General features: G+C 44.9%; 1 protein-coding gene across 8 annotated transcripts in view; it reads right to left on the minus strand.

The window, feature by feature from the left end:
- The window catches only part of LOC143321898 (unconventional myosin-IXAa-like), a 123,999-nt gene that overhangs the window by 77,342 nt on the left and 20,463 nt on the right, over positions 1-26,194 (minus strand). For all 8 annotated transcript variants that reach the window (XM_076732618.1, XM_076732620.1, XM_076732621.1 and 5 more), the window contains exon 2: positions 13,849-14,818. In XM_076732618.1, coding sequence (XP_076588733.1) covers positions 13,849-14,751 — 903 coding nt within the window. In that variant the 5' untranslated portion in view covers positions 14,752-14,818. The remainder of the gene's footprint in view (positions 1-13,848; positions 14,819-26,194) is intronic.

The raw sequence follows: 26,194 nt of genomic DNA on the forward strand, positions 1-26,194 counted from the left end.
CAATATGCCCCCGGTGCTGTAGTGGGTGGGTGGGATGGAGAGGAGATGAAGGCAGGGAGGCCGGGTGCTGCAACAGAGCGCTTTCATCTTCTCTCTGCAGGGCTGTTGCATCGTGGGGAGACACAGCGAGCGGCTGCAGTGATACAGCAGTGCTGTACAACACAGACCTGTTTCATAGAGTTTTGCCTGTAACCTCATCAGTTATAACAGTTAAGTTACAGCAGAGACACGACTGGACTCAGTGAGCAACTATCAGGTCAGGCAGCACACGCAGGTTGTAAAACAGGGTGAATCAATGGACAAATATGACTGACAGGGGAAATTCAGCTTTGATTTCATCTGCAAATAAGGCTTTTATGACATGATTCAACTGAGAATTATTAACTATTCAGGCGACTCAACATGGGCCAAATATTCAACTTCCCGCTGGGTCATTTAAATATTAAATATTATCATTGAGTTAAGACCTTAATACTGTAATAATCATGGCCTCTGCCTGGTTATTCTACAGTCCAGCGATTGTTTTTGACAATCATCTGTGATATGAAAATGGCAGATATTAAAATAAAATCTGTGCATCCCGATCCTCCTTATCAGTAAAAAAGTTGAGTATTTCATACGTAGCTGAGCTTGTTAGCAGTCAGCCGAGAGCATCAGAGCAGCGAGCAGAAACGAGGGTGCAGTCAGATGAAGACTGCTTTGTAAAGGTTTATAGCCTACCATGCTGTTTTTTCAGCAATCCATCTGAATCTGCAGCTCATCTTTACAGAGACTCACAGCAAGTTTCAGCTCTGTGTTCAGCTGTCCGGCCCGCTGCCTCTCACCGCTCTCACAGCATCGCTTTCGGCCACAGCGGACAGCTCTGTTCAGTTCAAAAGCTCTAAACACCCACTGTGAGCGTGAGCCATTAAGCACTGATTCAAAATCTCCCATTGGCACTGCAGCGGCCTGCGTGTTCGAGGAGGTTCATCTGGATCAGTGAGGTATAACGAAGTCTGCAGAGATAGAAACTTCAGTCGAGTGTTTTGGATTGAACTTTCTCCAGACTTCTGCCCCGACACTCTGCAGTATGGTATGTCAGGTTGTTAATAGAGCTCATCGCCATGATGTGACACACGACGCTGATTTCTTTCAAACGACAGCTTGAAGGATTTTTCTTGTGATTCCAACAAGAAGCAACTTCTGCAGCTGCACGACCAACCCACGACTGTAGGTTAGCACAGTTTATGGCAGCAGAGCAGCATCAGTCAACGGTGCTGTTATGGTCTATTAGATGAAATGAAACTTTAATGATCCCCATGGGGGAAAGCAAGTCATTGCACCAGCCGAGACCGGGAGATAGATCAGAAGAGAACAAAGGGAGCGCAATCAGGATAATACAACAGATGATGGAGGCAACCACAGCATCAGTCCACATTTACAGGTTTCCAAACACAAAAAACAACACAAAATACTGAAGACAAAGAACAGGTCGAAGACTCGACTGTTAGGATGAGATTTAACTTAACCTCATCAACCTTGTAGGTTTTTGTAAATATCTGCTTATTCTGATGCAGCAACACGTTTCAAACACGTTGGTTTAGGAGCAACAGAAGACTGAGAAAGATGTAGAACACTCCAGAAACACCTGCTTGGATCATTCCACAGGTAAACAGGTTCATTGGTAACAGGTGATAGTGTCTGATTGGGTATGAAAGGGGCATCCTGGAAAGGCTCAGTCATTTACAACGGAGGATGGAGTGAGGTTCACATGATCACATGATCAGATAAAGGAGATTAACACATGGGCTCAGAAACACAGTGTTATTCAGTAAACACAGTTTGTTTGCAAATGATTGCATTCTGTCTTTATTTATCTTAGCGTCACAGCTTTTTTGTAATCAGGGTTGCACATCTCAGTCACATCGTCCCACAGCTACAGTAGCTTTCCCTGCATCATCCACAGGAAGAGGGGCTTGTGCGACATGTGAGAGGGGAAAAGCTAGGATTGATTAATGTAAAGAGAAATACTATGGAGGGTTTAGTGAAAGGAAAGGAGACATGAAAGGAAAGAGGAAGCAAACAGCCATTTTTCTGCAGGAATGAGAGGAGATGGCGCAGATGTAAACACCAACATGCTTTGTACAAACAGAGAATCAAATACAGAAATAGTAGAGAAACAGGTGTGTGTACAATAAACTGACAAACGAAACCAAAGCATCACCTGTCAGGCTCAGTGTGGGAACAGCAGCTCCGCCGGGAACATGTCCCAACTTCCACCAGCCACTCCCGGCCTTTTCATTCACCCACCCACTCCCACACTCTCAGGCCACTCTCAATGGCACATCTGCACCATTCATCCCATCATTCATTTACCCGCAACAGCCTGTCTGGCTTTCAGAGGCTAGACCGAACGTGACTGTACTTCATTTGGTTAGTCGCGGGTGAGGCTGGAGGGGTCCGCTTTATTTTAACGCAGACCTGTTGGAGCCTGACGGACGAGGCTTCGTGTGTAAAGTTATGTTTTGCGAAAGAGTACAAAGACAGTGATTAGGACTTCTATTGTCTGAGGCTCTCTTCAGTGATCCTGATACACAGAGACACACAAGCAAAGACAAAAGCAAACGAGCGTGGGCTGCACGCAGGCCGCTGACGATGACTTCATGCCAATCTGATAGCAAGACTATTACTCAACCTGCACGGCAGCTGAACCAAATCCCACTCAACCGAGGGCGCAGCTCGCCGCTTGGAAAGCAGCTACGATCGCAATTATCGACGTCAACAACCTCAACAGCTATTAGATGGATTGCTGTAAAGTAAAGGTACAAGTTTTTTCTATCTGTAATGATATAATTACTTAGTCTATCATGTCCCGAGGCGCGTCTGCGTATCTCTGGAATTCTCTCGCCTCAGGACGTTGTGCAGAAACTGACAGCACGCTGAACTCGATAAAGCCGCCTGCTGGAGCAGATAGCCCGATCACTGCAGCAGCCCGATTGGCTTTAAGTCAATCAGTCTGCAGTCAAGTCCATTTCCAAGGATTTTCTTTCCTGTGGCTGCCTGACGGTAACTCGCTGCGACTGCTGGAGGAGTTTGAACTTTACGTTTCTGTTTTTTCTTAAGTTGCGGGTTGAGAAAATGCTACTCGTAGGCTCCATGTACAATTACAACCCTTCCAACCCCTTTTAAATTAGGCTCTGGCTTTAAGATATAAGCGAGGCTACGTTCTTAGCATTTTAAAGATTGCACTGTATTTAAATCATCAATACTGGAGTTCACACTGCCTAACCTCTGCAAATATCAGAAGAAATAATTTCATTTTCATGATACACATTGCCTATACACTGTCTTTTTTTCCCCAAAAAATATTTTTTTGGGACATTTTAATGCCTTTATTAGATAGCAACTGTGGAAAAATGACAAGAAATGAATGAAAGGCAGATTCCAACCAAGAACACTTCAGTTCATAGTCTGCATTTTAAGCTCAGGGGGCATTATGTATTCGCTGTCCTTCCAAGTGTCATGTGAGAAGATTGTACACTAAATATGTAGCCGGAGCCAGTGCTGGTTAGCTTGGCTCGGTCCAAAGCTCAATTATTCCACTAACCAACACCTCTAAAGCTCATTAATTAAAACATTAATGAAAGCATGTTGGGGTTTTTTCAGGGGTTATGTGCAGGACTATTTAGGGGTCAAGAGCAGTGACTTCCTGGAGTCTCCATTTGTTGCATAAGATGCTAAAATGCTAAGCTAACTGGCTGCTGGCTACAGCTACATATTTCGCAGACAGACATGATACAGTTCAGCAGTTTGATTTATCGAAAACCTGATTTATTATCAATAATGTTGAATGCTGAAAATAAAAGATGAGAAACATAATAATTAGTGCACAGCGTCAGAGTGCTTTGTAACCGTGTTTTAAAAATGTTATTTACAGTATGGATTTGGCTTTTAACTCCCACCAATTTGGAAAACACTTTTTTATGTCATTTCTGAAATCTCTCTGTGCAACACCATACGCTGCTGCTGTCATGCACCGAGGCTACCAATTAGTCTGAGGCAAAGCTTCCCCAGAAACTCACAAACAAAAGCCAAAATTGTTTTCTTTAGAAGCTTAAAATAACTCTTCAAAGGGCAGATCGCGACCGCAGAATCCAGAGAGAAAAGGTAATGAGTAACATGCAGCTTTTTTTGTGTGTGAGAGACCAAATGAGGAAGAAAGAAAACGGGAAACATGTGAATTTAAATACTGAAAACTTTCTAGGAATGGAAATTAAATTCTTCAAAAACACTTCCGACATGAAAAATACACACATTAGAACAGTCCTCTGTGATAGATGATCCTTAATTAGATTCAATTTGATTGATGACAGTCTAGTTAACGGGTTTAAATAGACGAGATCACTGACGCAGATCTGGTTTGCTCAATTGCTCCCATCCTCCCAGATGGCCTCGTGTCCAACTACGTCTCCTGATGTCTGTAATCTCATCTGTGTCTGATTGCTGTGACACCATGTAAGCAGCCTCAGATTGAATCAGGCCCATTTGGACAATCAATTTCCTGTCGCGAGCCTTTCACTAAATCTGCTGGGTGGAGTCGTGTGGAGTCAGCAAAAAAGAAAAAGCGACACGAAGACGGATGAAATGCGGCTCCGTCCGCCTCTGTCAGAGCAGAGGAATAAGAGCGCATCACTTCCAATGTTGATGTTGGCCAATATTCTTAAACGGTATCACATTTATGCAGGCTGATTTCACTTCGTCAATGATGCAACACCCAATCCATCTTATCCTGCTTCTATTCTGTTGTAAAAAGCCATTTGCTTTGATAGACTGATGCGTTCCTACCTGAGTAAAACTGAGCTCAATTAAAATCGTCAGACTAATGACAAAGACGCTGCATAACTCATTACTAATGATTTCACTAAGAAACAACATAACAGAACCACTTCAACAGGACTCATCTCAATGGGCGCTTTGTACCGTGAGAATGAGTCCCGTGCTCGATGACTCAGAGACGGCGCCTTATAATGAGGGAACCATTAAAACATTGCTCAAAGGTACATCGAGCATGTTAGACTCAAAATAAGTAACAAATAGTATTGAAAAAAGGCCAGAAACTTGTCTCTCGGGCTGCAGGAAGGAGCAGCGAGAGCGGAAAACCTGGCCGCTGATATCACGCTGAACCTCGTCCAGGTCAACGATATGACCACAGAGCATGTGAGAACACTGTGTACAGCTGTCTGCGGGGATAAATGCACACTGTACTGAGCTTCCTGAGAGAGGAAAGCGAGAATGCTCCAGAGAAAGGCCGACTGAGAAGGAGATGGGGATAATCCAGCGAACAGATGTTTGGGAGCGCATCGAAGAGCGTTCGCTGGCCAGAGGATACGGATTACAGGGATGGAAGCGCTAACAGGAACATGGAGGGCCTGAGGTGGGCTTCGTGATTAGCCAACACACACCTAGGATAGCTAGCCAGCGCAGGGCTGTCTGAGGTAAAGGCAGCGGCTGTTGTTAAGCCACATGCATTGAAAGCAACACTGGGAATCAAAGGGAAGCTTCTTCAATCCAACAGCCACGTTAAAACTTAGCGTCTGCAGAGCATGAGTGAGAGCCGATGTGACCACTCACCGATCCCTCGCGCACAGACAAGCGTTGTGAAGTGCTGTGCAGTAAACCAGCGAGTCCTCTGCAGAGACCAGTCCTGATAGCAGAGAGCTTTTGGATGTCTCATTGTGATTTAAAGAGCAAGGACACACCGAGTCGTGGGCGAACGTCTCCTATTCCCCTGCTGCTGGGAGAGCTGACTGCTAACACGTTCTGACAGGCACCGCAGAGGTTAGCACCGCACACGCATGCACACACAAACACACACAAGCTAATACACAGAGCAGTGTTGCCCTCATTCTAGTGGGAATAAATGCAGCTCCCCTACAATACACACAGGCCTCAAGCCAAGGTGCTGTAACGCATGCCTTCTTTGCCAGCCCCGTCACGGTTTCTGTTTGGTCTGTCAGCTTCAGTGGGTTCCCCCGCTGTGGCCCCGGTACTGTTACTGTATGTTAAGTGTGTCTATATGCACAGGCTACATGGGATTTAAAGCTTTAAAGTGAGTAGCTGTCTCCAATCCCCGGGTCTGTGTTGCTGGATAAGGGTGTCGGGCAGCTTCTCAAGCCCTTACACACTCACATGCTTAACGATACACAGGCCTTTGAACACACACTTTTAAAACCAGAGGGCCGAGGCACTACCTGGAGCCATCTATCAGCCACAGGAGACAGGTCCTGTCCCTGAGGGCCTGGTTAAGAGTGGGGGGGGGGGGCATCTGGATGGGAACCATCTGGTGAAGGGTACTAATGCAGGAGGCAGGCAGGTCTGCTGGCCACGCCACCAGAACAAAGGCAGGCTGTAATCTGGCCCTCGCGGCCCTGCAGCCCTCAGTCTGTCTGCTCCCAGATGCAGCACCGCACAGCTGGGGTCAGTCTCAAATCCTCAGACGGCCGTCAGGAGGATTGGAGGCAGGGATGTTTGCCTCTCTTACAAGGATCACCTTCATTCATGTCTGACGCTAGAAGAGCTAATATAAAAAAACCAGGACTGGTTTCTCCAGCATTCACTGGATGTCAGCTCGCAAAACACTGCAGGCCAGTTTCCAGATCACTGAGGTGAACTGGCAAAAAAGTCGGACTGGTTTGAAAGTCTCATGCAGTCAACAGCAGCCAATACATCCATCAACAGCTGTGTGACCTTCCAAAATGTCTTTGAATTAGACGAGACCTTAAATCATTTGTTGAATGTTTATAGCCAAACAAAAATGGAGGTAAATGATGTCTGTTTCCCCTGCAGATCGTGAGGTTTCTGGATAAAGTTAACATTTTTCTGTTCAGATTTACGAGTCTGTGCAGAAGTCTGCCCCGCTTAGATCAGAAACAAGGATGAAGTAAATGTCTATATTTCCTGACTCATCTTCTCAGCAGACTTTCTTCATCGTTGATGCTCCAACAAGACATCAGCGATCTTTATTTTCACCACCACGGACAGCCTGATAATGTCCGAGCTGTGTGAAGACCTGAGGAGAAGCAGCTGGCGAACCTCAGACTGATTCTACAATAACTTAATACACTTCTCCCACTTCCATGCTGTCCTTAGATTAGCTGTTTGATGCTGGATCTCTAGTTAATAAAGAGGTGATTCGGGTGATGTGACACAAACCTCCAACCTTGTCTCCTGCAGGTTGAGTTTAAGTGTCAGAAGTATCTGCAGAACCTGTTACCAACCTCACTGTCTCACACATCTGTATGCAAACACTCTGCAGGACCAGATTAATCCACATTTGGTGCACTAGTGAGTATTTACAGTAGCAGGACAGCATATGTGGAGGAGCTCTGGGGCAACAATGGAGCTCTATGACACAGAGGAATAAACTACAAACAATTTGGTCTTTTTCTGGGATTCGTTGATGATATGAAAAATACATAAAGTTGAAGTAAGAAACAATAAATAAACCTCTCAGCACAAACATTTCCTGTAAGTCAGTCGCTCACATTTCGCCCGTATATTTAGGTGTCTGAAACCCAATAGGATGCAGTGTTGAGGCTGGGCACAAAAAAAAGAAGCATCTGAGATCACCTGACAGCACAACAACGATCAGACTACGAGACACAAACCACAGAAGCCAAGTCCTTCCCATCAGCCTGCCAGCTGTCTTCCCGTCAGCACTATCCTGCTGTACAGTCATATCTCTGCTGTCGCCTGGCTCTGAACGCAGCTCACATTACACACAACTGCAGTTACTGGCCATCTGCGGCGCATTATTAGAGGCTTTTTCATGGCAAGAAATGATTCCAGCGGGCGATCAGACTATATAGAGAAAGAAAAATAGAGTTAGACGATACGGCCTGACCGTCTCTGTTTGCTATGCAGCTGCACTGCCGGGGTTTGTGGAGGAGCGTCACATGGCGGTCCAGCGGCTATAAAGGCTGCACTGTAGCCAAAAGGTCACAAGACTGATCCCTGCGGCGGCCGACGTGTCCATCAAGAGCTGAGGGTCGACAGTCAAGACAATGAAGCTGTATGTGGTCAGTCAAAGTGAGTCAGCTTACTGCTTTAATGGAGGCAGACTGTTGTGTTGTTCCTTCAGAGACAGAGACACACACACACACACACACACACACACACACACACACACACACACACACACACGACTGTGTCCTTGAAATGAGAACGCGCTGTCATAAAGTGGCAGTGGTTCTTTGTAAATGCAGGTAAATGTGCGGATGTGTAAGTGTGTGCGCACCAGGATTCAACTGCTCTTAAGAAGTACATGAAATAGATAGAAAAAGAGTCGTTGGCATTATGGCAAAATAATTGACAGAAAATTCATCAGCAACTGTAGTGATTGATGATCATTTTTCATTTTCAAGCAAAAAAACTAAATGGTTTAGTTTTAGCATCTAAGTTGTGAGGATTTGCTGCTTTTCTTTGTCTCCTGTGATAGAAAAATGTAGATCTTTGGCCTGTTCACGCTCATCGAAATGTCATTATATATCATAATACAGAACTCTTTGCAAGATTACACAAAAAAAGACTCATGATGCTGTGATGATAAGCGTCAGAACATGATTCTACCTTAAGTCAATATAGACCTAAACACTCGTACATGTTGCCTTTCGTCACATTTTTAACTGAATTGTCACATGTTTTGAAACGGGCAGAGTGTACAGACAAAAACTGTTATTTAATTTAATCAGAAATAAAGTGCTCATGCAGCCGGAGGCAGCTGAGCTGTGCTGCAGCCCAGAGAGACAAACACTCCTCACACAAATCTGTGCATTTACACAGCGAACAGCAAACAATTAGAGAAAGACTGGGAGCTTAAAACCAAAACTAACAGCATACATTCAGGGTTTATTAGCCAATATGGATGTCAAATGTTGTGTTACTTCCATCAAATCAGACTTAAAGAACTCCAGCGGTGCAGCATGCGCCTCAGCTGCCGTCAGTGTGTCTGGAGCTGCCTGCTCGTCAGTTTCCTGCTCTGAGCTTGTTTGGTGAGCGATGCTGTGAATATGAACATACTTGTTCGTGTATGAGGGAGAGTCCTCTGCACTGGCTCAACCAATGACTAAAATAGCCTTCGCCTGCAATGCTGTTGACCTTGCACTTCACCGTAACACGATGTGAAGCGCCGAGGCTGATGGCCACTCAGCTCAGCTGGATCCGCCGCAGAGAGACGAGCAGCAGGGGGAGAGGTCGAGGGATGCAGAGGTGAAGAAGTGGCAGGAAAGAAACTCAGGCAAGATCCTTTTTTTTAACCATCACACTCACTAAAAGCTTACTTTTTTTTATATCCCCTGAGCAGAAAGAAGCTTTCACTGTTTAGAGTTAAAACTGCGGAAAATAATCCCCCGTTGGATTTTGCCTTAAAGCCCACCCCGTGATGCTATTTAAAATCAGCTTATCGCGTTTAAATTTTGTCAATCAAATATGGAAGGCACGAGACTTCAAATAATTGATTCTGAATATTTAGAAAGAACAAGGTTTAAAAACTCATATTTCACTCCCCTGCAGGTTCCCGTCCCTCCCTCCATTCATGCAGTTTGTCAGTAATCTTCTTAAGTGGATCCAAAGAGAATGACTTATCTGAGTCTACAGGCACTTACACAAATGTTCTCGAATCGAGGTCCAACCGCAGCATTTCTTGTCAGCGAGGCACAGTTCATCCTAAGAATCACTTCCCTTTTTATTCCAGACTACGGAAGCAAATAAGGGTCATTAATATTTTGAGTTTGTGAAATGGTGTTTACAGTCAATTCATATCAGCTTTTGTGTGCACGTATCTGAATGCGTGAATTTGTAAAAAAAAAAAAAGGTTGTGAATGTGTAATAAAGTTCTGATAAAACTTTTTTATAAAAATAAAAATTTTTTCAGTTCATGATGCAAAACAGAGAAAAGCAGCAAAATCATCGCAAAGTAAGAGCAGGAACCCAAGATTTTTTTTTTTTTGCTAGTTTAATTGATGAGACTTTAATCTCTAAAATATACATAAAATGCCCAGATTGTGTATGAATCACGGATTACAGTCAAAGAGTCAATATAATGCCTAAATTACACTGTAATTACACCACAGTTACTAAAAAGGCACTTCACATTTTGGGGGGTATTCGTGCAGATGAGGGATCAGAAATAGAGCTCAAAGCTGGAGGAAGACAAAGGGGAGAAGAAGCTGCTGAACAGGGAACCAACAAATTGACTAGAATTTTCATTCTTCTTCACGATTGGCATGTATTTGAAATCCATCTAATAAGGGGTAGCCGACCTCATATTTTCAGCCTGACTCTGCCTCAGGCGAACACTCAAACTCTCACAAAGCAGCAGCGGCAGCATCTGACCGAGGCAAATGGTTCTGTAATTGGCATTACAACTTGTGGAAACCAAAGAATTCGGCTGGTTCAACTCTGCAGCCTTGTTTCTTGGCCGGCGGTGAAATTTTTACCCCAGAGAGCTGCTTCTTAAAAGAAACACGTCGGGCCACGGGGCATTCACAGCAGCCCATGACGTCCCTGCATCCAGCTGTTGGTCATGGGATGCAAACAGTGCATTAAGGTGGACGGCATGTTCAGCTGTCAGGGAGTGCTGGAAGAGCTACAGCACTCAGGAAAACAGTTAATATTAGATGTTTATGGTGTGTGTGCAGTTGGTGAGAACAAGAGTCACAAGTTCATACAGTGTGACGGAGTCACTTTGGCATGCGGGGTTTCATTTTTTCCTATTATCCGATTATCCCATTTATAAAAGCAGCTTTTTAAAGACACATGGCAAAAAATACAAATTGTAGTTTCATGATTCTTGTTACAGAAAATCCAATTACTTTTACTTCCTTTCAAAACAGTGATATATTTATATGCTACAAACAAATTCTTACATAAAATAATTCCAATGAATATTGCAGAAACTTCCTCTAAAACTACCATTTTATTCACTTTCTTGTCAAAGTTAGATGAGAAGATCAATCCCACTCTCATGTCTGTACGCTGGATACGAAGCTAACGCCAGGAGCCGTTTAGCATAAAGATTTGAAGAGGGGGAAACAGCTAGCCTGACTCTGTCCAAAGCTAACACCTCTAAAATTCACTCATTATCATGTTGTTTGTTTAATCTGTATGAAAATGGAAGATTAAAAAAGACAATTTGATGTTTTATGGGGTTATTTCTTAGCTGGGAGGAGCTGGTTAGCAAGGTTAGCAACAGGCACTCAAGCAGCTGTTTCGCTTAGCATAAAGTTTGGAAAAGGGGGAAACGGCTAGCCTGACTCTGTCCAAAGCTAACAACATCTGCCTACCAGCACCTCTAAATTCAATATTCATGTTGTTTATTTAATATATACAAAAAATGAGGAGTAAAAATCCCAATTTGATGTTATTTCTTGGCTGGGAATAGCTGCCAGGTTAGCAACAGACACTCCAGGAAGTTAACTCTCCCATAACTGCCTGTAAAACAGCAAATTGGCATTATTGTGTGGTGTGTTTACACTTTGGTTTATGTACATATGAAACAAACAAGATACAACTTGTCGAACCGAGAGCTTTAGAGGTGGCGGTAGGTGGATTTTGTTATCTCCAAACAGAACCAGGCTTTCCAGTCTTTATGCCAAGCTAACCAGCCGCTGGTTTTAACCTGATGTCTAGCGTACAGACATAAGAGTACTCTCAAGTGTATTTTCAAAATGTCAAACTATTTCTTTACAACTTGCAATAGCCAGGAAAGAAAGATAATGCATTTAAAACTTTGACCGTGTAACGTAAACAACCAATTCTTTTTTCTTGCATCAAGCGCACCGTCCTCATGACGTTATGTATCCTACGCCTGGAAAACAAACAACAAATTGGAAACCAAAGGTGGACTTTGCTGAGTCATCGTCGTGAGATTTAAACTGTGCACCTTGTTTGTCACACCTCGGTGAGACAGGTGATTGATGGGGAAGTGCTAACATGGGACACAGTCACGCTTCCACACAAAGCACACCAGCCACCACACAGTATCCAGTTCCTCAGACAGTAACGTTCCTCTATCTGTGTTATCATCAAAACAAGCCTCTCCCTGCGCTGTCGCCTCTGGCATCTGAGCTCTGACAGGTATTCAGTCACCACTGTCAAATCATCAGCTGCACAGAAGTGCAACCCTGCCCACCTGACAGTGAGGTTCAACCACAGTAACGTGGTAGAGCTACACGGCCAAAACACCAGTCATTTTAATCACATGTAATATACCTCTTGTTTGTTATTCTGCAAGAGATTCTTAGGATGTATGAAGCTGTAGTCACACGAAAACTGTGTGCCTCTAAGGCTTCTGCAGGAAATCTTACAAAAAAAAATTCCACAGAGGCCAGACACCATTTATTCTTCACGCAAGAAAAGTGTAAACACGAAAGCAGCTGCAGCTACAAGATTCTTCCCCGGAAGCAGCGAGGAGACCTAAAAGGTGATCCAGAATTTCCAGATGACGAACCATATATCCAACTGACCGAACGACGGCCTGGTTTAACTGTACAGATCTCCACATGGGACGCACACGGTGTCAACATGCACAGCTGCGTGCTGACATGACATCCCCATACGTCCTGACAGGAAGCCGCATGCTGCGGAACAAAATGGCTGCCAGAAAACAGCAAACGACTGGGAGGTGCAGAGGTCACTGAGTCATATTTCTAAGGCTGGAGAGAACATGTTGTCCTTGAATAGACCTTTTCAAAACATGAAATTCCCAATGAAATTCCATAATCCATAATCCTTTATTGATTCATAATCCAGGACGGATTAGACCACATTCCATTAGGTTTTTTTTTCATCCATCAATGCAGAGATTGGACAAAAACAGTTTCTGGGTCAAATAACATATATGTAAGAGTCGTATGTGGTAAGGCCGGGCCTAAATATAGGTTTCCCTGCATGTCGGGGCATTCCAGTTTCAGAGGGACATTTCTATAATCCATTTCATGCCTCGTCTCATGAGCTGACATTCCAACGCCAGAGAAATAACCTGCTGACTTCTCTTCAGATTTCATCAGGCTTTTGTCACTTCCTTTCTACAGCCTTTCTACAGCTGTCTAATTCACAACATATGAATCTCATTCATCTTGGCTTGAGCTGACTGCTACAGTAAGTGCAGCTATACCAATGCTAGCGTGCCTTAAAAAACACAGCAGCACAGGACAGCAGAATATTTAAGTCTTACATTAAGGAGTCCCCCATGCCTGTAGCACTACAACAAGTCTTGGTCTCAAGGTCAAACGCTTCTTGATCTTTACTGTCTACATGGTCTTGCTATGAAACACCTTTCATTTTATAGATCTACACTTGATATGTTCAGAAAAAGCTGCAAGCTCCTCTGAAGGTCGTCTCAGACTTGTCAAACAGTTGTCTCAGACTGAACTTGTACTCTACTACTCAGGAGCTAAATCAGGAGGAGTTCTACACATTCCTGTTTGCCTTTTTGGGGGAAGGAACTCCGGACCACAAACTTAAGTTAAACACAAGTTCCTCTGGATGAAACTGCAGGTTTGTTCCAGGCCAAGTTCCTGAGTTCATGAAAAGGTTCATGGGTTGTTGAGACAGTTCTTGCAGTGGAAAAGGCCCTTTAGACTCAGGTGGTCTTATAGTTATACCAGGCAGTGAGGCGCAATGCACTCGTAGCACAAATACATACACTGAAAGATTCATCAATCATCAGTGCAGATCTGAACCACCTCCAAAATCAATCAAACAGTCTGTTCCTTAGTAAGAACCACGTTGCTCATAAGAATAGGTGCTATTTTGCTGACAAAACAACATTTGATCAATATTTCTAGTGTAGTCAAGAGAGTTTCTTACCTCCAGTACAGGCCCCGCTCCCAGGATGATCTGCTCCACCCCGCTGGCGAATCCCTTCTGGCTGAGTGCAGTCAGGTGATGAATGAGGAAGTTGGTGCTTTGGGTCTTTCCAGACCCGCTCTCACCAGAAATGACTATGCACTGGTTCTTGCGTCGCTGCAGCATCGCGTGATACGCCACATCTGCCACAGCGTAAATGTGGGGCTCCAGCTTTCCCAGCGTGTGGTTGTCGTACAATTTAACATATTTGGGATTGTAGATTGGCAGGAACTGGAAAGGGTTAATCACAATAAGAATACTCCCGATGTAAGTGTAGATCTTCTCCTGGCGGAAACGTGCACGAAGGCTTTCCAAAATGGCGCGCTCTGTTAGCTCCGGGAGAGCGCAGAGGTCGGACGGAGGGTCGCTCCCTGCGGGCTGGGGGAGGAAGCCCCGTTCCACCATGCGCCGACGCTCCTCAGTCACCCGCAGCCACATCTGCAGGCTGCCGCCATAATGAATAGATCCATCCAGGTTCTTCTCCCGCAGGAGGAAGCGGTAGTCGTCGCCACTACCCAGGCCGCTGCGGTTCTCCAGGGCGCTCCGCGGCCACAGCATCATCCGCTGAACAGGGCAGTCGCCGGGGTTCAGGATCCATTCCTCCCCGCCGAACTCCTTCACCTCTGCCAACACGTAGCATTTGGTACGGTCCAGGCGCAACCGTTCGATGAGGCACTCGATGGCTTCGGCAGCTGTGGTGTTCTTGCGGGCACTGACGGGGCAGTAGATGGTGCCCTCAGCCAGGGCGCCCGGGTAGACGCGCAGGGTGAACTCCTGGTCCTCCAGGCGCCGCCGCATGCTGCCACTAGCGGTGGCCATGTTGGCGCTGCTGGCGTAGCTGCAGCCGCCATCTTGTAAGCTCATGGTGGCGCAGCAGGTCCCATCAGCACACCGTTCTCTGGGCCCGGAGGACTGACTCAGGACATCCCAACTGGAGGAGGACAGAGAGGAGAGGGAGGAGGTTAAACATGGCAGCAAAGAAACAGAACAACAAGGGTTCAAAGGAGAAATTAGTGTTCTCAGACATCATGTCCTCACAGCCTCGGGCATTTCCAGTACATTGAGTCACAACAGGGTCAGTAGAGTCATGGCGATTTCATCTGTCCCATGACAGGGAAGGCCGACTCAATAGGCTTTCTGTTTCGGACCGTAAAGGGAACTACTATCACAAACGCCACAAAAGAGCAGCATGAGACGAGTCAAAGAGACAGACAAGAACTGATAGCTATTCAAAACAATGAGGAACAGTAGCTGCTTCATGAATTTAAAGGCTACTGGCCAGCTTATCAGAGCCACATACCCTGTGTGTGTGTGTGTGTGCGTGCGTGTGTGTGTGTGTACTCATGTGATAATCCAAAGGCTCTAGCCGTGTGCCAAGATTAACAGCTGCCACCTTCCACACAAAAGTGGCTGTAATGAGAGCACAATGGTGTAATTCACCACTTCCCTGTTGATAGTGAACACAGCACTTCATTCTCTCTGTCTGCACACACACACACACACACACACACACACACACACACACGGTCCAGTTTCACAGACTACAAAGCGACAAATGTGATGTTAAAAAAAAAAAAAGATTAACTGTAAATTACAGTTAAATATGTTGATTATGAGACAGAGATGAAGTCACAGAAACCCTCTTTTCAAATGACTACTTATAATTAGTTACTGCTAACTACAAGCTACTGATGCAAAGCAATGCTATGTGTGTTTAAAAATGCATGTTTATCTCTCCGAACTGTATTTTCAGTTGCTTTTACTTTAAATGACCATATAAAATACTGCCAAACCAGACTGACATTCAATACAAGCAACTATTTTAAAAGCTTATTATTCAGACGAGTCAGTAATCTCCGCAGCATCGAGTGTCCCAAACATCATTTCAATGGATTTAAAGTATATATACTCTCGTTTTCTTAGATGAAATTCTTTAAAAATATGGCAATTTAACTGTCTCTCTTATATCACAGCATAATTATAGACAGTTTTAAGTCAGGAAGTAACACCTGCCATGTTTCTTCTGGCGTCACTGTCAGTGTTATCACAGTTGTTCACTTATTATTACTCGTTGAGAGGAACGTTACGAGAAAACTCTCACAGACTTTTGCATTTTCAGTTTAATACTGGTCTGATCTGTGAACTGAAGCTCATTCCAATCTGCTGCATAACACCTAAATGCAGACAGAAGTGCCAAAAACCAGACTATATGTGATTGTGTTTCAAGCACAGAGCCTCAAGAGGAAGCTCAGTGCAGTACCCCCAAAATGTAAAAACAAGAAGTCAATTTAAATGTAGGCCAAACCGAGACCACCACCGTGAAGGCTTAGCTGATCCCCGCCAGCCGCCTCTCGCCCGCTGCTCTTCAGCTCCTGTCAATAATCGTACTTTTCTGAGTCAGTGCACTCAATCATCTCTTCCTATTTCCTTTTTGCATTTTTTTTTTGGCTGTTTTCTTGCGATGTTTCTGCTTCTTTCTCTCTGACTCTGATCTGGATTTTCACTGTCAAAACAAAAACTTGCATCACATTATAAAATTTCTGCATCTCCCTCTCTTTCGGTTCAGTTATTGAAATTCTTTATCCTGTTTATTGGGGACCATAATGCAAAGGATAAAAATGAAGAGTCCTTAAACGACAAACAGAGATCCACACTTCACTGGCCACACTGGACCACTGCCGTGTTAGACCCTCATTTAAATAATCTCTCCCTTTCTGTTGCTGAATAACATTTTCCTCAATGGCTCCCTCAGCTGCAGTAAGTGCATGTGCCAGATAGATAAAGAAAGAGAGAAAAAAGGAGAAGACGAGCCAGTCAGTCGTCCTCCAAGCGCCCCAGACAGACCCTCCTGTCTGGAGTGATCCTGACCACCTACAGCAGTCTGCAGCAGCCCACCACCACCACCACACAGACAGAGAGAGAGAGAGAGGAAATAGACAGCTGGGTGTCTGTAAGACACAAAGAGGTGAACTGTGTGGGATGAAAGATGGAGCGGAGGCAGAGACGACTGAGCTGAGAAACAGACAGGGATGAAAGAGAGTACACAAGATTGAAAACAATGTCCGCCGCGACTGAAGCAGCCACTCTTTGGGACACTAATGAGCTGTTCAAATGGGTAAAAGGTCAGAGTTTGAAGTCTATTATGCAGAAATGTAAATACAGTTTGCATTCACGGTCCATTTGCGCTTCCTGGTGGGGTTTCTTTTGGGTGTGTGTGGTGCTTGTGAAAATAAAGAACAGGTCCCAGAGTGCAGATCAAACCCCGATCAGTAGTCTGTTAGATAACGTATACAAGGAGCTGATTTATCAACAAACAAATTAAGTAAATTAAATTAACAATTCAAATCTGACAATGTGCTTTTCCACACGTTTTCTTGTGATCTCCATCCACATTAAAACATCAAAACAACAGGAAAGTGTCTAAATCTCTTCCTTTTCCTGCTCTTCCAGTTGGCAAACAACAAAATTGTGCATCACAGCCAACATCTGGTCAAGAACGGGACAGACGCAGCTCAGTTACCCCGCCACAGTCCACAAGAGTAAAAGTAAAAAGGCTAAAATACATCACAACAAGCCGACCGTAAACCAAAGGTGCCCTGCAGGGTTTTCCTCTAAACAAACAACGCTCGTGTTTACATTGAGAGCCGCTCCGCGTTGTGTGAATCGAGCTGTGACAAACGTGCCGAATGCATTTCCTTCCTCGTAAAAAAGCAGATTTTTTTAAAGCCTTTTAAATACAGCTTTGTTTACATCCATGTTTACTTGCTTGCGGTCTTCTCTTCCCTGACTTTGTCCAAGGCACTAAAAAAGAAAGAGGGCCGATGACGTCATAATACCCACGTTCAGATGCTCCGTTTGGGGCCGGCTCTATTGAAGCCTATGGCACGCGGAGAAGCACGCTAAAGCCCGGCATGTCGACGTCATATGACCTTTGATGAAGACGGGCCTCGACCACATGAAAGAGCGCACTGCTACAAACTGACTTAAATGTACGGATTTGTTTATTTGCTGCTGGTCTCCAGATAGCATCCATGTGATTTTCGGCAGATGTTCCAGAGCTCGCGGTGAGTCAGAAGTGTCCTTTGAGTTTAGGATAAACATTTAATGAAATCTGTGCTCGTCGTTCCTCCTCTCGTCGTTTTACCTCAACCCAGAGGCTTCTTTGAGATGACTGACAGGGCTAATAATAGCTAATGCAATGGGAATATATTCAAATGAAATGTTTAATGCACTATTTACTGTCAGCCATGTCTCTACAAATAAATCTACACCTGACAGTGATGACACAGACTGATCAGTGTCCAAAATCTTGATTTACTGCTCACTATTTCCCAAATGAGAGGCGATCATAAAGGGGGTGAATGAGTGAGTGAGGCAGTGGTTTTGGACACCGCCATAATTTACTCGAGAGACACGTTTGAAGCATCAACTCTTTCCTCATAACTGCCCGCTAACCATGCTTGTTTATATTTGGACTGAGGAGGATTAAAGAAAAGTGGATGGTGCAACACGGATCATGAGCTGTAATTCTTCCTCTGGTTTGGATTCACTCTGAGGTGAGCACTGTCAACACGGCTGCTGCTGGTCCACGGCTGCGCAAAAGTTCAGGGAAGCTGAACTTGACTCTCACGATTTGAGCAGATTAGTTCACTAATCACGGCAATTCCACTGAAAGAAGCTCATATGCACACAACCTTCAGCTGTTTTCTAAGCTCTGTAGAATCACTTTCCACCTGCTTACTTTTCCAGTTTGATATAAATATACAGTTATTGAAACCAGCCTTCGTACAGCTCGTCTTCATCGGTTCTCCGGAGCTGGCGGACCTCAGCTGTCAGTCTAATTCAGCGAGTCATTAAGCTGGAAAACAGTGACTTATGACCGCCGTCCTCGAGCAGTCATCTCACTGCTAACGCGTTAGCCGCTAGGGGCTAAAGACAGGCTGCTTCTACATGAGAACAGATGACACAGATACAGTAGGTGTGTGGGAGTGTGTGTGTTTCACTGAGTTCAGTATCAACTGATATCCTGCATGTATTTCTCCTTACTGACCCAAACACTTTTAAAAACACCTCAAGAAAAATATATATATGTTCTGAACCGGCAGGAAATAAATAGATGCGTTTTCTGCACTTTTCCTATTGATTGGTGTGGAGCAGGAACGTTTCTAAACAGCTGGTGTCTGGTACTTATTTTGTCCTGGAAAAGTCGTTTTAGACAGGAAGTGACAGAGTTTGTATGTTTCCAGTAGAAACAAAAGATGTTCGTTTGTAAGAAACATGGGAAGAAAAAGAAAATCACCGGCTACGGTAATTTAAATAGAGACAGTACAGCACTGATACGGGAATGATCTCTGGGAAATACCGTTCAAAAACACCACAGATGTCACCAAAATAAAAGGATATTGCAGATTATCAGTTTAAAGAATGGGGGGGGGGTCTAAATCCCTACTTCGGGTAATGACGTTTTCCCCAAAACTAGCAAGTTAAATTCTGCCCTTGCCTGCAACCCCCCTCCCCCTCGAGTTAAACTGAGACCCCCTCCAGCAGAGAATCACTGGACAGCGGATCTCCAGAGCAGCTTGGACAAAATTAGCCTCTCTGCCTGCTTTCAGCGGCCTGTCTGCGGAGACGCTATGAACCGGCGAGCTGGACAGCAGGAGACTTCAGGAGCAGCATGTGAGGGACCAGGGGTGGGGACTGATGGATGGTCTTTAGGGGTCAAAGGTCAGACTGAGGAGCCAAGGTTACATACCAGCTGAGGCTCTGACAAATCACATGTGTGGAGCTGCGACGCCAAGTTTTTGGAGAGATGAAAAACTTTTTCTGGCACTTCTTCGAACAGCTGCGTGCAGTGAGGTCATTCAGGCAGGAACTGGACGGCTATTAGACGCTGAGTACAACGGATCGACGTGACCTTAATACTGTATGTTCAGCATCTACCGCAAAAACTACGGCTGACGGAGTTTTGATTGTGATGGATGGAGGTGGAGAGCGATGCAAGTCAGGCACAGCGAGGAGACGAGACGAGACGAGAAGAAGAAGAAGCAGAAAGCTGAGGAAAGAAGACGAAGGAAAGGAGGTGGTGAAGCGGAGGAGGCTAAACGTCTGTTACGTCTTGTTTTGACACGGTCGAATCTGAAGTGCTGACAGCGTGTTGAGATAACGCGGCGAGCTGACGTGGCGGAGGAATGAGATCGTGCTTTAAAATGGAGAGAGACTGAAAGAGTAGTGGACGTCTTAATGAGAGTGTGTCAGTCATTCGACGGCTGCGCAGGTTCAGCCGCGGGTCACAACCATTCAGAGCCATCACTCAGGTGGAGGAGAGCTGCTAACGTTAGAAAACAGAGCTCCTCCTAAACACACTTTAATATTTAAAGAGTGGGATGGAGAACGGACAGATGGAGGGAGAAAGTGACAGACAGGAGTAACTCACCATTATTTTCATTACTGATTATCTTTAAATGTTGTTTTTTTGTCCAGCGAAGCGCCCAAAACTCAAAACATAATGAGAATACAATCATACGAGACACAGAAAAGCATCAAATTTAATGCTGAAACCAGCAGATGTTTGGTCATTTTTGCTGAAGGAAACGACTGAAAAGATTAATCAACTATCAAAATATAGTTTTAATAGTAGTAGCAGTTAATTTTGACTTAATGAACTAATACCTTCAGCTCTAGGCAAGCTGTGTCCACTGTGTATGACCAAAGTTTAAGGATATCTACACTGTAAATATATGAGATCGACCAGCTTTAGCTGAAAAGCAATAAATTAATTATCCACTGCAACCTCCCAGACATCAGCACTGCTGTCTCTCCCATGAAGCCTGCTAGTCTACACTGTGGCTGCATTAGTCCATTAGTTGCTGCATTAGAACGTCATTGCGTGCATTTATCTGCTTTTGTGCATAAAATACGATTGAGGTGAACATTAGCTGAAATCTTACGTATTTATTAACTCCAGACTCATTATCACTGACTAAAGGAACAATAAGCGTCTTAAATGATCCTCGCCGGGAAAATAAATCAATAACCTATAAAAATGATTGTGCTGTATGAAGAGGGCCACTTAAAACAACATGAGGTCACCGTGTTGCTCACTGTTTGTGTTTCCATGAAGACGTTGTGTAAAATCACGTACAGTTCCTCTCCTGACGGATGATATTTTCTGACCTGTGCGGCATCTTATGAGTCAAGTTGCAGAGCTGCTCCTGTGGATTAGCCTGATTGTGTTCCAGCTGTCTGTTAATGTAGGTGTGCGATGACGCCGCCAAGATCCTCCATTGTTCATTTTGTTGTTTCATATGACCAACAAGGTAACTTAATCATCACTGTGCACCCGCTGAGACTCTTTGCACTCCTTTGGCTTTTCGCCTTGATGCTACACAACGTTCATAGCATGAAGGTTGTTGATTCATCTTAAAATATCACCACTGTGCTGTAAAGCTAATCATAATTGTGGTTTATTAAGTACTTAATGGGATAAAACCTGAGATGTAGCCTTATTGTTGCCGGTCCTGTTGCTAATAAACTGAACCCTCGTCCTTAAAAGTCCTTTCCAGGAGCGGCTGGTGCAGAACTTGCAGCCATGAACATCGACGCTGCAGCCTTTTCTCCACAGCAGCTGAGATGAAGAAGTTTGTTCCTCATCTTTGTTCCTACATCTCCAGATAATTCTTTGGCACAGGGATAATAAAAAACTGATATTTTACAGCAGCGGTGCAGCAAACAGGCAGTAAATTACTGTGTGTCTACAACAAATGCATTAGAGGAGGCAGAGAGTCTTTAAGATCACGTACGAGCTGCCAGGGACAGGCACACATCCAAGCTATTAAACACAGATGAGAAGCTCAACTCGTCCTGCAGGTCTTCAGAGTCTGGCTGGTGAATGTTAACACCCCCTCCTCTCCCACAGTTGGTTCTCACCAGCGTAACAGCAATAAACACCAAACCTCAGCATTCCTCAACACTGCTCACACACACATAAACACACACAAGCTCACTTAACTTTAAATCTTTCAACACAGAAGGTGCGTTTGCTTCGCCGTCCCAAAACTGACGGCCGCACCGCACTTATTAGCTGAAGGATGATGGCGCTGCAGATTAGGTTAAATTACACTTTGAGCTGTGAGTAACACACAGTGATTCTTTTCTACCTCCACACACACTCGCTCCCACCCCTGATCACTCATCAGAGAGGATCATTCGAGGATTACAGGCATATTTTAAACTCCCTGTGGGTTTACTCCTCACTCCTGGCTGCTGCTGATGCACGGTAGGTGCACGCACGCACACACGCACGCACGCACGCACGCACGCACGCACGCACGCACGCACGCACGCACGCACGCACGCACGCACGCACCCTAAACATCAGCTCAGACGAAGACACACCTTGTGTTCACACCTCGACCCCTGAATTCAAAACTGAGAAAGGTGTGTGTGTCTTTTTTCTAATAATCAGTGTTCCTGGATTTTCAAAACAACAAACAATAAAGGTTAGAACTCTCTGACTTCTTGGGCTCATGAAATCTGTTAACACCTTGCTGTATTTTGCCCAACATTCATTCTTATCGCGCTACAAGCAGTCGGCTGTTTTCATGTGACATTTTGAAGGTCAAACGTTTTGCGAAAACACAAAGTTGCTATTAAAAAGTCACCACAGCATCTGTGGAAAATGAGGGCGGAGGACGTAAATCCACGTCTTTCGATACCCAGTCCCTGAAAACTGCTCCATCAGAGCAGCCAAAGAGCCTGAAGCTCTGTGATGTCAGAATAAAGGGGGGCTTCTTCAAAGAACTACACGTGTTACGTTTCAGGTCCACAACAGCACGATTGTCTCAAAGTGCGCGCTCTTATCTCCATTTATGCAACTCACTGCATCTCGGCCTTCACTGCGATGCCTCTACGGAGGCCTTTTCCTCCTCTGAACAGGTACGAGCACTCTCTCCCTCAGCCGAGGTCGGACGAGCGGGTTTGTTTAAGGCACACTGAGCCCTTAAGACTGCAGCATTTACTTCACGCGTGAATGTGACAGAGAAAACAGAAAATGTGTTCAGGCAACTTTCCCTGGTAAGTTAAAGGTTAAGATACATAAAAAAAAGCTAAATAATAAATGCCTTGTGTGTGTGTGTGTGTGTGTGTGTGTGTGTGTGTGTGTGTGTGTGAATTCCTGAATTCCAGCAGGCCAGCAGAGCTCACAGGAACTGAGCCCACACAGACACAAACATCTGCCAGAAACTCGTGCACACCGAGCACAGAGTGCCGAGTCATTCAGTGCAGCGCTCTGAGTGTGTGTGTGTGTGTGTGTGTGTGTGTGTGTGTGTGTGTGAGAAAGAGAGAGTGAGAGAAAAAAAAACTCAGGACTACAGGTTTCCTGCTCAGAAGAGGAGGAGGGTGGAATGAGGAGGAAGATGAGGAGAGGGAACGAGGAGAGGAGGAGACAAGAGGAGAGGAAAGGGTAGATGAGGAAGCAGCTTGAGAGAGAAGAGAGGAGGAGAAATGAAGAGGAGAAGGGGAAAGGAGGAGAGGACAGGTGAAAGGTGAGGAAGAAGAAGAAGAGAAGTGAGGAGGAGAAGCATGTTTAAACAGTTTATGTCTTTATATGCCGTCCACACACTTGTGGGCACACCCTGCACTGGTCCCCTCGAAAGGTCAATACTGTGTGTGTGTGTGTGTGTGTGTGTGTGTGTGTGTGTGTGTGTGTGTGTGTGTGTGTGTTAAAGACATGATGCACAGCCACTTCCTCATCCTCTGCACTATTACATTCCCCACTGGGGGATGACATCACCTCGACCTGCACTGCTCCCCTCATGGCACTGGGAAGTCCACACACACACACACACACACACACACACACACACAAACACACGCATGCACACGCACACACACACACACACACACACACACACACACATGCACACACACATGCACACATGCACACATGCACACACACACACACACACACGCTAATGGAGCATCAATGTCAGAAGAAGACCTCTGTGGGGAACTGTATTGATTGAAGACGCCCTCTCCACTTCAATCAGACATCATCTGAGCATCCCTGTTATCGTTGCTACAGGCTGATTCAGATCAATTAGCGGCATGTGTGTCTTAAATCCTCTCAATGTGATATTATTGTGTTTTCTGTTCAGTGCATTACTTCACTGTTACACTGTCTTCAGTCAAGGGTCATAATGGAAATGGCTTTTTGCTTCTCGTCCCTTTGGGCTGAACACAACCCAGAACGGTTTTTATCATCAAATCTCTCTTTTCAGCTGCGTAACCAGCTGCAGATGCAGCAGCAGTTGAAGCTGCACGCTGTTTTTTGTTTAGTGCTCTTTCTTTTCTGTAATTCTATTTATGGTGAAATATATGTTAGTCTGAGCAGAGGCCACGACCTTTCAGATGACATACAATAGTAATATCTGCCCATGATGTCACTGCCAGCCCTTTATGTTTTCAGAATGTTTTTATATTTTTGCACGTTATAACTTCTTATGTCAGCTGATAAATGTGAGTAAACTGCACAAACAAACAAAAGAGCAAGTTTTATCTGGCTCCATTCTTTCTCAGGATGCAGCTAACAAACCCCCCGGGAGACACAGATGACTCTGTAAGTGATGAGCAGCGAGTGGTTATCGATCCGAGCCTGTGAGCAGAGAGAAAATGTGGACCTCGCCTGCAGGGTGGTGGGGTGTGTCCTGCAGGCCTTCTGCCTGTGGTTCAGCCTGAGCGTGAGAGACAGGAACTGATCCTGAAGCAGACAGACAGTCTCTACCTGTCAGGGTGCTTCGCTTCTACTGTATGTGCCTTCGATGTGATCGCTCAAACATCAGGTCACCTTCTGACAAAATGTTGCGTTCGAGTGGCAAAACAAAGTAATTGGTTGAGACATGAACAAAAGTGCTATTAACGAGGTCAAAACCATATTGACTGAGGTCAAAATAACAGATATCGGAGAGTTAGAGTAGAGAGATGTTTGTGTAAAAGAGCAGCCATGTTGCTCACAAGACTAAACCTCTACAGACACGCAAGCGGCTCTGTGAAGCTTTTCTTATGCACAGCAGTGCCTCGTGCTAAATGCTAACGTCAGCATGCTCACAATGGGAATGCTAACATGGTGATGTTACGCAGATATGATGCTTACCGTGTTCACCCTGTCACTTTTGGGTGGAAGCATGCTGATTAGCAACGTACAGCTGAAGCTGATGGGACTGTAATGAATGTAAACACAACATTTCATGGCAATGCCACCAAGAGCTGTTGAGATATCTCAGTCTGGACCAAAGTGGTGAACGGACCAGCTGCCATCCATAGAGCCACGCCACTAACCCTGAATAATCAAAAACAGGGGCGCAGCTTCACCTTTGCTAAATCCTGTGCAGGGCTAAAAGCAGTCATTATTAAAACTGATTTAAGTTGAAAATCTGAAACAGTTTTCACATCAACCACCAAAAGCTCTCTTGCTCTTCTCTTACTCTTACTGAGCAGAATAAAAGCAAATCTCAGTCTGAGCCAAGGACAAGTTCGGCCTGCGTTTCTCTCCCACACCCTGAGCGAGGCCAACAGAAACACCCCCCGAGTGTGTTTGCATTAAAGCAGCTTTGCTCAGAATAAGAGATGATCTGCCCGCAGCTTTGGCTCTCAAGGTGCGGTCAGCTGAACGCTATCCAGAGGAGCTATTGCTGAGTAACTACTGGACACCGCAGAACAGTGGAAAATGAAAGAGTAGAAGTTAATAGGGCGGGCGGGAACGACAGACACGCTTAAAGACGTGCTGGCTCGCTCCGACATGAGCGAGGAAACCTGCATCAGAAACGTCAACAGAAGGACCACAGAGGTACCATCAGCTTTCCCAGTGACCACTGCGCAGTTACCCAACGTCAACAGTCCTGCTTTCCAAACAATGCTACAAAAACCAATGAAACCTCACCAGGGTCACTGTGTCACTAATGGCTCCATCATCCTCATTGATCCTGCCGTCTCACCACCTCTCTTTCCCGTTGGTCCTGCCGTTCAATGCTGGGATTTGTGTCTGCGGGAGAATGATCAATACCAACCTCTGTTTTGTGCATTAGACGTCCACATTTTTTCATGCTCAAATAATCGATGCTGAGATAGACTCTTATTTTCATTTCTGCTGCAGAGCGATAAATGTCAAGAGGACAGGTCAGGTTACATTATTCAACATTAATGTGATAAATTTCCATCACATCGACTCAAACATAAAGGCGGGGAATAGTTCCCAATGTACAGAACAACAGAGCTTATTTTACACAGCATTACTCACACTAAGCTGGCCTCC

The sequence above is a fragment of the Chaetodon auriga genome, chromosome 6 (assembly GCF_051107435.1).
Source record: "Chaetodon auriga isolate fChaAug3 chromosome 6, fChaAug3.hap1, whole genome shotgun sequence".
Lineage (NCBI taxonomy): Eukaryota > Metazoa > Chordata > Actinopteri > Chaetodontiformes > Chaetodontidae > Chaetodon > Chaetodon auriga.